The sequence below is a fragment of the Aulonocara sp. 'chitande type north' Nkhata Bay genome, linkage group LG16 (genome assembly GCF_057382095.1).
Source record: "Aulonocara sp. 'chitande type north' Nkhata Bay isolate Kocher_YH1m ecotype deep benthic linkage group LG16, A_spYH_male_GT1.1, whole genome shotgun sequence".
NCBI classification, from domain to species: Eukaryota; Metazoa; Chordata; class Actinopteri; order Cichliformes; family Cichlidae; genus Aulonocara; species Aulonocara sp. 'chitande type north' Nkhata Bay.
The window spans coordinates 19,124,884-19,136,648 of NC_141359.1; the positions used below are offsets into that span (position 1 = coordinate 19,124,884).

An 11,765-nucleotide genomic window follows, 5' to 3' on the forward strand; every position below is an offset into this window, starting at 1 on the left:
TCCTGGGTAAAATTTGTACCCGCTAATGAGAAAAATAATGGGAAAACTCATTATTCAATAAACAGCAATTTAAAAAAAATTACAATGGGGTTTAAAAACGTCCCAGAGTGCTGGAAATGCTCCAGAAATGTGATATTTGCTACACTGAAAAGATTATTCACAAATTATTTGAGTATTTAGTGACCGCCGATTGTCCAGATGAGAGCTTGGAGTTTTTTATTCTCACTTTTGGTATAAAGCGGCTGACCGTGCGCTGTCTTTATGGCCGTGTTAAAAAGTCAGTTATACAGCCGCCCAGTAGTTTTGTTTCATTTTTATCTAGTTAACATTTAACAGGCTGTGTTTATATTTGCGTGAGATTAAAATTAAATATTAATAGAGACTCCTACTTTTATACCCATGCTTTATTTGCCTGGCAACAGAAAGCTATATATATGTACATGCGTGCCATGACGTAGATCCTGAATTATGGTCAGTGCTGACATCACTGATTCGCTTTGTGGCGTGATCTTATGGAGTCTCCCTCTCCAAAATGCATATAGGGAATACATAAACAACAGGATAACTGATCTTTAGTCACAATCCACTGTCCTTTTACTCTGATCCATTAAAAAAAAGAAAAAAAAAGCCAAGTATCTGATTTGAGTTAACCCAGATTAATTCAATTTAACCACGTGTTTTGAGTTTTAGGCCTCAAAGTTACTTTCATTTCTATTCAGACGCACAGCAGAAAACCAGAGAATATACACACTTCTATTAATTACCCACTCTGCAGGACTGACTTCACTGTCTGGACACAGTCATGCAATGAATGAGTCGCATAACAACAACAAAAAATAGTATGCACGACTGCCTGCAGATCTATGCTCTGACAGAGACCTATAAGGATGTAAGGTTTCATCCACACACGTCAACGAGCGGTGTGATCACCGGGAGCTGCGGTGTCTGCAGCCTGCTGAATTTTTCACACGGGCCCTGTTATGTAACGCTTATAACCTTGAAGAGGCTGCAGCATCACTATGGCGCAGAAGCCTCTGTGGGAGAGAGGCCGTGGATCACACTGCATTCTTTCATTACGCACTTGCTTACTTCATCGAATTGCATTTACATGTATACATTTGGAAAAAGCAGCCCGTTCTGAGCTGTCGCATTAAATAAAAACAAAGAGTTGACTCAAAATTCTCAGATTTATTTGTGAAAATCACGTTGAACAAATATGAAATGATTTTTTTTCTTTTTTAGGAAAAAAAAAAGGAATCGATTGCACATGGGAAAAAAAGTGAATTGGTGTTTACTTGATGAAAAGACTATAACCTCAGAGGATTAAGGGTTGATTCGTTTGATTCTATGGCTTCATCGAGGTTGCAGCTTGTTCAATAAGGCAAAAAACAAACAAACAAAAACAACTAATGTAAACAATTAGATGTTTTAAAGTACTCGCTAGAGTTTTACATCTCACTTGTCATGTGTAAATTATCTGACAGCTGTGAGTTAACGCTATCTAGTTAGTGGGTAATTTATAACTGTCAATAAAGCGGGCAGTAGAGTCGATTAACTGCATGATATATTTCTGACCTGCATCAACCACATCTATGTAAATGTCCTTGATTTCCTGGAGGCACGCACCGGTATGTGCAAAGAGAGAGAAAAGTGCAGCGAGAAGTGATTCAGCCTCCCTGGTCACATACGCTGTGAAGGTGTGCGGCAGCAGCAGAGACAGCACCACCGAGCTGATAAGTGTGAGGATAAGAATGCTGATCCATCTGGGCACTGCCATGCGTTTGTTCCCTATTCGGTAGGAGCCACTCTCGTGGGGGACCGACATCCTGTCCACTTCCCTGAGCCTCAATGAATCCCAGTTTTTAACGTCGAAATTACGCACAAGGGGACCGACGTCCATGTCTTTCCGAGACGGCAGTGGAGTATTGTTAAGCAGCTTTAACTTGTCCCGGAACTCTTGCATCTGCTGCAGAAAGCACAGGGTGTCGGAAACGCTCCCGAAAGACCCAGCGATGCTGAGCGCGCGTTTCTGCTCCTCCAGCGCTGCGCTCAGCTTGCTGATCTCCGGGTCGTATGCTTGCATCACCACCAGCTTTAGTGTTTCGAAGTCGGACAGGATCTCATTCTTTTTGCATTCAAGGGCACTGATGAGTTTCTCGAAATAGTTTTTTACCTTCTCTGCGTCCTTACTGACCGACAGAAGCGCCCTTTTCTTACTGGCTTGTAGTGTATCCAGGCAGGACAGGTAATCTGCGCTACGCCAGTTCTTCACCCCGCAAAGCAGCTCATCAAACGCCTTCTTTTCCCGTTCATACGCATCCTCCAAGGAGCAGAACTTGTGCCCTTCGTGGTCATTCGTCGCTGCGCAAAATCCACATATTAATTTCAAGTCGGTGGCGCAAAATATGTTAAGAGGCTGACCGGAGTGTTGTTTACATGCAGACATTTTGGGTATAACCTTTATTTTGCTGAACTTCTCAACTATCCCGCGCAGAGAGTAGTTGATCTGCAGGCTGTTTGCGCCGTTGTGGGGGGTCTCTTTGCGGCAGGTGGGGCATTTGAAAGGTGTCCTAAAAGCTGGACCTCGATTCCCCTCCAAGAGTCCCTCCAAGCATTTCTTGCAAAAGCTGTGTGAGCACAGCAAGACCCGCGGGTCCTCGAACAGACCGCAGCAGATTGGGCATGTAAGTTCCTCTTCTAGCTGCTCCATTGCACCCTGCAAACACATCATCCAGGCGTCAAATCGATACTCAATTTAGAAAACAAATGAAAAAACAAACCAACAACAAAACAAAAACCCAACAGCAAAAAAAGGACACGATAAAACGCACTACACAATACGCACCCACTAAGGGATGCCTCCCCATAAGGCAGAAGATGCAATATTTGAACACGAAAAACAATGATGCAGCATCGCAAAGGATACAGATTTGGCTGTCACGTTCCAAATGTGTGTGGAATATCCCCATCCCGAAAGTGAAACCGACTCGGATCCCTGTACGCGCGTAAAAGCTTGGATTGAGCTCTGCCAAAAGCTCCGTTTGAGCAATTTGGGTCATGCAACATCCTGATTTTTGATGTATCTCAGTTGCCAGTTGGCGTTGTAAGAAACTTTTAAAAAGAGAGAGAGAGATCTCTGCAGGTTGGATGCGAATCAGAATAATCAGTAACTTTATAGTTAACAGTAAATCATTATCTCCTAGCTGTGTATTGCAAAATAGGACGGTGGTTAGCTGAGCTGAGCTGAGCCCCTAAAATCCCCGTCGTCTAACCAATCCAATGCGACAAATTATCGACAAACAGCGCTTGCGTTAGAGTCGATCCTGTTGGCAAGGTACTGAAGGAGGGCTGTGACAGATTTTGCAAGCGCATAGTAACATGCAACTACTGGACCAAAAGATTCACTCACCAGCTGCTGACTGCTGAGACGCACAGTGCAACGCAATCATGGCGCTTGTTGCTGTGCAGACTTCGCCCTTTTCCGGGTTTGGAGTTAACCATTTCAGTGGCGTGCCAAATATTTTCTGCAGCATAAAAACTCCTCTATAACAGCGCACTTATAATTCAAACTGCACATAAATCCATACCGAAATGAAAACTATTGGCGTTTTAAAGCGATTTGACAGGTTTCTCCTTGAAGATCGGGATGTTTACGTTTTTAGCCCTGCGGGTAATTTGCAGAGGATCCCTGCTTGTCTGTTGGGGGAGGGGCTGTTGCTATGCAAAACATTCCAGCGTGAAAAACTGTCAACTAGGTTTTAGTAGCAGCTTTGCCGTTGCACGTTTTTTTTTCCTGCAGTGGACTACTTCTGTCCCTCGTGTTGGCACTTGTCAATATATACCTGCAAACGATTTACACGCTAAGAGGCGCACGTATGGACCCCATCTGTATTAGCTTATATATATATATATATATGTGTGTGTGTGTGTGTGTATATATATATATATATATTACAAACTACATTTAAATGCTTTGTTATTATGGAGCCTCAAGTTTGAACCTAAACTGAAAAAATATTAACTTAAAGTACATCAGGTGCACTGTGCTGGGCGAAATCAGCACATTAGTAGGCTATGTATCCACCATTAAACCTTTGATGTTTTCCCTCCAAAATTCACTCTCTCTTCGTTTCGGGTTATGTAACATCGATATCCAATAGTTACTTAGTCACGTGTAGAAATGTTGACCTTGATTTTCTTCCCTTGTTTCCATGCCATCAGGAGCAACTGCCTATCTTAGGCGCTGTGATTGGATACAGCAGGGGTAGCAGGGGCTTATGCTGCACCGCCCTCTGCCGCTGGGTGTCGCCGTTGCGCAGCGGGACCTCTTGACGCTTTGACGTCCAGCGCTCTTTGGTTTCTGGTCTAAGTTTGTTTCCGGATGTTCGGCTGGTGTCGTGGAAAAAATAATAATGGCTGCGATGTTTACGTGTTGTCTAGGCTGCTGCGGAGATGGCGGATCGGGGCATATTCCCCTCAAAGAAATGCCCACAGTTCAGTTAGATACTCATCACATGGGTAAGTGAAGTTTGCGTGTAATTCTTGCTGCTCATATAGGAGCAGTTTATGTCTACACACGCCCAGCTGCCTCTCTCCGTGTATGTGTGTGGCAAGGTGGTTTGCTACTTCCGCTGCTACTTCTAGCTCGCTAGCCGATAGCTGCTAGTAAATTTTTCTGCGCTGCTAGGCTAAGTGTTTCTGTGTGTTGCAGTGAGCTGCCCTAAAACGTTCATTTGGTAAACTTTCAACAGGGCTTTCAGTCGTTGCTAACCGCAGCTTGACATGACACAAGACAAAGACAGCAACAACTGACCGGACAGAAAATTGAACCTGAGCTCTTTTACAACTGTTCATGGATGGAAGCTGTCAGAATCCCCCTCTTTGCGCCCCAAAGAGAATTTAAGACACACTAAATTACTGTGATTTTAAGCAGAAAGCTGTATTTACTTTGTATCTTTGGACAGAACGGATTAATCGGCTCGTTTCAATGTTCACTGATAAATGGAGAAATATACACATTTGTCCATTTTTATTTTGGCCACAACATGTTTCCCACAACATTGTAAAGTATGACTTACTGCTTCCTGGAGATCTACTTAAGTAGACTTCACAACCGGCTGTGACAGTAGAAATCACGATACGTGTGCTTTTGTATTTGAGGGGAAAAAAAACCATGTTCACCTGTCTCAGCCTCTGCACATTAAGATGGAAGAGAACTAGTAATTTTTAGAAGATACAATCATAATTTAAAAGTTAAGATATTTTTTAAATGGTAGTTGTTACCGTAAAATTACATGCATGGCCTCGCCTGTATTCATCATAGGATTACAACTTAAAGGCTATTTTTATTAAAGTGGTGATGGTCTGGATCAGAATGATTACAATATTAATAATGTAAAAGTCTTTTCAGCTGTTTCACGGGTATCATGTGATCTAGAAAGTGCATATTATAAGTTGAAAGTAAAATCGAGCCTTGCTTTGTCTTGCAGGCACAGATGTTGTCATTGTAAAGAGCGGCCGAAGGATATGTGGAACCGGAGGCTGCCTGGCCAACGCTCCTTTGCACCAGAACAAAAGTTATTTTGAGTTTAAGATCCAGTCCACTGGTGAGCACTTGGTTTTTAAGCCTTTTAGTTATCGTCTTCTTTTCCTTCATGATTGCAATTTTCTGCGTTCCTGCTGGGAGTTATTGACACACTATTTTTAGATGCACACTGGTCTTGTGACTGCATGCTCACTGGTTCATGCTTACTTCTTCTTGCAATGACCATATTTGAAAGCACACATTATATTTTTGTACATGTAGTTTGTGGTAAAAGAGTGATTGAGATGACATTCTCAACAGTTTTAAAACAAACAATCGGATCTCAGTCCAGAAAAACATTGTAGTAAAGTTTGTAACATAGATTGGAGGTCATCAAATATCAGGATAGTTTGGAATACACGTTTTAAAATGAACATGTTATTGGTGTGTGTGCCCTTCACATCTTCGTACTTGAGTGGTGTGCTTTGTGTGTAGGTGTGTGGGGGGTAGGTGTGGCAACCCAGAAAGTGAATCTCAACCAAGTGCCTATGGGCAGAGACACAAACAGCCTAGTCCTGAGGCACGATGGCTCCATTTACCACAATAATGAAGAGAAGAATCGTCTACCCGCTAACAGCATTCCTCAGGAGGGGGATATTGTGGTAAGTCACAAAAATAATTGGGCTTAATTACGTATTTAATTTTGATGCCCTGATCTTTGAAATGTTTAAGTGTTATTAGTTGGGCTGTGAAGCTAAAAATGGAGAACTGTTTTTTGGGGAGAGGGTTTTCTCGGAATCTCGTGGAATCAATTAGAACTGGGGTGGGAACTAAAAACATTAACTTTTATCCTAAAGGCTGTTCCAGAGATAAAAATATCTTCTGTTGTAAGTACCGAAACGATTCATTGCAGAGAACATACTCTACACAGCTGCTGATCGTCCCTTTTTTATTACATATTATTGGAATTGTTCACAAAACTGTCAGGACTCGGAAATAAGTTTTAAAAAGATACAAGTTTAATGAGTTCAGACTTGAGGTTGGAACAAATTGATTTTTTAAAAGCAGATTGATGGTGTAGAAATTCCAACCATGCTCTTTATAGGGCAATGTTTGGTTCTGCCACTACTAGACAGTTTTACCATAATTTAAACTTTGGTCACCGTGGAAACCCTTCAAGTCTGTTAGTAATTAAAGGTTCAAGGTTCTTTATATGTCACATGCATAGTTATACAAGTATAACACACAGTGAAATGTAACCTGACATGCTCTCGACATGTGCAAAAAAGGGGGGGGGAGATAGAGGAAGAACAATAAATATATATATATATATATATACATACACATTGGGTGAATGTGCAGTAGTAGCAGGAGGCAGGTGAATTCTGTACATTAATAAGAATGTAAAATAAATCAGTCAGATTTATTTTACAGAATAGACAATATAAACATATTTAAAATTAAAGGAATTTGAAATGTGTCTGGGTTTAGAGTGTCTGGAAGAGAGTCCTGTCTCAGTCAATTATAGATTATGTGAGTTTAGATGATGTGAGATGTGTGTGTTTAGGGCCCGGATGGCTTGGGGATAGAAGCTCCTCTTGAGTCTCTCTGTCCTTGCCTGGATGATGCAGAACCTTCTACCAGATTGCAGAAGTTGGAACAGTTTGTTGCCAGGATGGGACGGGTCCTTCAGTATCTGCGCTGCTCTAGTCCGGCATCTCCTGGTGTAGGTGTCCTGGAGCGGGGGGAGAGCAATCCTGCAGCAGCGTTCTGCTGTACGGATCACTCTCTGGAGAGCTTTTTGGTCCTTCACACAGCTGTTCCCGAACCACGATGTCATGTTCTGTGTGAGGATGCTCTCCACAGCGCCTGTATAGAAAATCCTGAGGATCTTTGGAGAGACCCTGAACTTCCTCAGTTGTCGTAGGTGATACAGCGTTTTTGGTCTGGACCTGAATGTGGGCAGCCCATGTCAGGTCTGAGGAGATGTGGACACCAAGATACTTGAAGGACTGCACCCTCTCCACTCCATTGATGATAATGGGCTTGTAGTCTCTGTGCTGACCCCTTCTTAATAGTAGTACGAGTGCACCAAAGTCACCTGCCTTAAAAGAAAGCAAGAAGCTATTTCTACAGATTAACTTGACATACTGGAACTACGTAAATGCAAAGGAAGAAACTTGTGCAAAGAGAATTATGAACTCTTTCCCCCATAAAGACATTTGATGACCTCCCCTGTACCCTTTAATGGCGATTTTTGACACCTCAGACACTCCTTTTGATTCTTTTCCCCATAAAGACACGGTTTGATAACCATTAGAGTAGTTTCCGTATTTTTCCAAGGATAGCTGCATAGGCTGAGACCACCCTCGTAATTTCTGATGTGAACCCAGTTATTTGGTTTTATAAGCAGGCCTAAACTTTGACAGAAACCACTCAGATCCCAGTAGACTCTTAGTAGGCTTTAAAGGGGTAAAGAGTAAATCTATAAGTGATTATCATTAATTTTATTATGACTCAAAGTATTTTAATTTTCATCAAATTCAGATCAGTCACTCACTCTGCACTGTGTTTCAGATTTAGCTGTTTGAATCTTGTCTGACACACACGGAGCGATCCATCTCTGCAAATATTTTTGCTAGAGAAACCAACTTGTATGAAAGTTGTGATTGATCGCTGAGTTGCTATACTGAGATTGTTTGACGTGTGTGACTGTGAACATGCTCACCATACACACAATTCAAGATGAGCTTATATTTTTCAAAAAGCAATAGGATTTATCAGATCCAGCATTTGATCTGTGGTGTTTGTTCTATCCTATATGATGGTATTCTGCAGCCCATGTGCAATGAGTCTGCACATTTAATATCCTTTATTTATATCAAATAATCATAAAGACAGATGCAGTCACAAAGTTAAAAAGAATATAAGTGCACGGCCTCTCTCAGGGACAGTAACCGGACAGCTCATTAGCAGTCGATGCTTTTCGACAGTTGTTTCTATGTAAGTAAGTTGAACTTTACACAGCTTGTAACTAACTAGCTTGTAAGGTTGTGGTGGAGCACACATGTACGTTATCATCTGTTCTCTTTATCACTTCTTACTGGAACACTAGGCAGCTAAACAAACTGACATTGGCCCTCACTAGTGTTTCTTGAGTGATTCAGGCTACTTAGGCATACTTCTAAACTCTTAAGCCTTTGATTACAAAGGCTAAAATTTAATTTACGGGTTCAATCGGCTAAGTGCTGATGATTATTGCCTCTTTTCCGCTGATGCAGTGCAGTTTTGAGTCAGTTCTCGCTCGGCGCCTTTTGAGTACAAGCCCACATTTTGACAGGTTTGAAAACCAGCTGTGTGTGGAAGAAGTTGGGGTGATTTCTGTGGGAAGAATGTCATGAACACATTCAGTATGCGGGCTATAAATCATCTTTTTTGGGGGTAGCCCCTCCCATTGATGTCAGTGGTTTCAGCTTTGGGAGCAGCAGTTTTGTGCTACAGTGTTGGTGGGTTTGTTTGTTTTTGCTTTAAATGCGTAGAACCGGTTTTGTATTAGACACTAACACTGTGTTGGTGGCAGAGATTTAGCATGTCTTCATCAAAAAATGCTTTGGCATGTTTTTTAAATCCAACTTTGTCAGTCCCATTTTCATTTGCCATAAGAGGAGAAAGCAAAGAAGTCTGTGAGATGGGAACCTTAGTGTCTTGTATTGTCTTCTTGTCTTTGTTTATTTGATAAAAGTTCTGTTTAAAAGAGAAAAAAACAACTTTTCCTGCTTCTTTTAAAATATAGGAAAGATTTTAAACATGGCACAGATGTAAGCTGTGACCTCCCGAGATAAGATACTTCAACAAGAGTTTCATGCTTTTCTCAGCTTGTGTATTTGTGTTCCTCAGGGAATCACATATGACCACGTGGAGCTGAATTTATATCTGAACGGAAAGAACATGCATTGTCCTGCCTCAGGGATCCGAGGCACTGTATACCCTGTTGTTTATGGTAAGTTGATTTCATATGTTCACTAGTTACCAATGATTGCTAACTATATGATCATTGTTGCCTTACTTGAATATAACAAAAAAAAAATGTATGGATCTTTTTGTATTCGTTACAGCAGTTACAACTTGATTCCACTAGAGGGCTGTATTGCACATCTTTGCACAGCTGTTCTACAGACAGGCTGACAGTTTTAGTTGAATTGAGTTTAATAGAGTTTTTAATGTGAATATTTCGCCACACACAGGAAAGAGTGTTCTATTTGAACTGATCAAACACAGCTTTCATCGGAAGGCAGTGGCCTTGCCACGGAGAATCAAGACATGCATAATTTCGTCCAGTAAAAAGTTACTGCAATGATTTCAGTGACTTGATTCAGTTCTCCATCTGATGTGTGGAGCTTGTCCAGATAATCAGCTGGCGGTTTTATGTTGGACAGCACACATGTAAGATGTTTGCTCTTGACCTGAACTCTCTAACTAAAGCCGTGATCAGAATGCAATCGCAAGTGTCCCAAATTGCATTTAACATCCGGGGGGGTGTCATCACCTGGAACCTGATCACATCACCTTTAATTTGGACTGATTCCATGTGTACTTGTAAATCAGATCTTGGTGTAATATTGTGGCATAAACAGCCAAATCAGAATTAATTCGCTAGCATTTCCCGAGTGTCTGAGAGTTGTAGGTAAAAGTTGATGAAATCCGTTTCATTTATGCCCCCAATCCCAACCACTGTAATTCTGCATACGCAAACACATGTATGATGTGCTGTTTTCATCCCTGTGTTTGGTAACATTCTCAGACAACACACGTACACAGGCTCAGGTTGAGGTTTTGAGAGTTTATCTTATAAACAGAAGAAAACCTAAAGCTGTTTTCACAGAGTATATACTTTCAGGGTCTTTAAAGGTGAAATTCAACTATAGAAAAGTTAAGACGTGAACAAGAATACAGTGTCTGAACTTATGATTGATCGTGTCTTTATCTTCTGTTCTAGTGGATGACAGTGCCATCTTAGACTGCCAGTTTAATGACTTCTATCACACTCCTCCACAAGGATTTGAGAAGATCCTCTTTGAACAACAAATCTTCTAAAGGAGCACTTCGGCCTCAGCCCCTCTATATGTTGTCGCCCTCCTCTATATCTCTTAGCAACCTCTGTATCACTACAGTTTGACCTTAACTGGTAGTATCATTATGCGTGGCTTGGAGGCATCTTGTTTCGTTCCCCCTGTTTACTCTCTCTCTACTGCTGCTCTGGATTGACTTTAGAGTACCCATGAAGAAGTGGGGATTTCTCTTCCTTGTTCGACTACAATCGGCTGTCACAGTCCATGATGATGGAAAGCTGTAAAATCACAAACTTATGTAAATAATAATCGATCTGTATTAATTGAAAACCTTTCAGTTGCTGCTTTAATCCACAATACATGTGTGTAGATAACAGACAATGGATGTAATGGTATGTTCACTGTTTTTGAGGATGAGAAGCCATGTGTTATTGACATTGCTTTATATATATATATATATATCATCCAAAATATCATACTAACATCTCAGCATACACCCTGTATTTATTTGTATTTATTTGGTTTCCAGATCAAAGTTTGGCATCTTATTTTTTTGATATAATATGTATTTTGTTTTGGCAGCAGAAGTTAGTGACCCAATGAAGGGTCAGCTATAATTCTAATACATTAACTATTGCGCTGCCTTTTTGAATTATCACGCAATGAAAACATGGAAGTACCGCAACACTTTTATGATTAATGTCACTGCATTATTTAGAGTTGATAGGGAGATTAATACAAACAATAAATCGGTGCACATTCCAGGAGGTGATGGTGCTGGAGACTGACGTATTTCTGAAATTGGAAACACTAATATATATAAATCACTTCTTTGAGCAGCCTTTTTTTCGCCCTAAAAAATATAGATTGTGTGTATTCTAAGTATCTGAATATTTCCAGAGCTGGTGTTGGTCGTCTCTGATTAGAGATACATCAGAAACGTGGAGTTGTCGTTATGTACAGATATCGCATATCCGCTGCTGAAGTGTAACGAATAAATATTTCAAATGCTTGTCCTTGTTTGCACTAATGATGTTATTGTATGAAACCAAATATTGTTGATTCATTAAAGTTTTGTGTCTGGCGGCATCATTCTGGACCACTGTCATGTCTTGAGATTGTAGATCATGAAGCTGAGTGTTTTTCATTTGCCTCGCTGTTAACGTAGCGGT

At 40.9% G+C, this 11,765-nt stretch overlaps 2 protein-coding genes and 1 long non-coding RNA gene across 6 annotated transcripts in view; 1 reads left to right on the forward strand and 2 right to left on the reverse strand.

The window, feature by feature from the left end:
- The window catches only part of LOC147311316 (uncharacterized), a 39,547-nt gene that overhangs the window by 7,013 nt on the left and 20,769 nt on the right, over positions 1-11,765 (reverse strand). The window lies entirely within an intron of this gene.
- trim13 (tripartite motif containing 13) lies at positions 1,169-4,233 on the reverse strand. 3 transcript variants are annotated; one of them, XM_086267083.1, is made up of 2 exons: positions 4,189-4,233; positions 1,169-2,716 (listed from the first exon to the last, which is right to left on the reverse strand). In XM_086267083.1, exons 1-2 carry the CDS (start codon positions 4,216-4,218, stop codon positions 1,502-1,504), a joined length of 1,245 nt encoding a protein of 414 aa, XP_086123209.1. In that variant the 5' UTR covers positions 4,219-4,233; the 3' UTR covers positions 1,169-1,501. The 3 variants fall into 3 exon arrangements, with proteins under 3 accessions (XP_086123209.1, XP_086123210.1, XP_086123211.1); XM_086267084.1 differs by lacking the exon at positions 4,189-4,233 and adding an exon at positions 3,410-3,520; XM_086267085.1 differs by lacking the exon at positions 4,189-4,233 and adding an exon at positions 2,846-3,343.
- On the forward strand, positions 1,700-11,685 carry spryd7b (SPRY domain containing 7b). 2 transcript variants are annotated; one of them, XM_086267087.1, is made up of 6 exons: positions 1,700-3,873; positions 4,222-4,518; positions 5,490-5,606; positions 6,020-6,186; positions 9,422-9,524; positions 10,521-11,685. In XM_086267087.1, exons 2-6 carry the CDS (start codon positions 4,413-4,415, stop codon positions 10,616-10,618), a joined length of 591 nt encoding a protein of 196 aa, XP_086123213.1. In that variant the 5' UTR covers positions 1,700-3,873; positions 4,222-4,412; the 3' UTR covers positions 10,619-11,685. The 2 variants fall into 2 exon arrangements, with proteins under 2 accessions (XP_086123213.1, XP_086123212.1); XM_086267086.1 differs by having other exon boundaries at positions 1,700-4,518.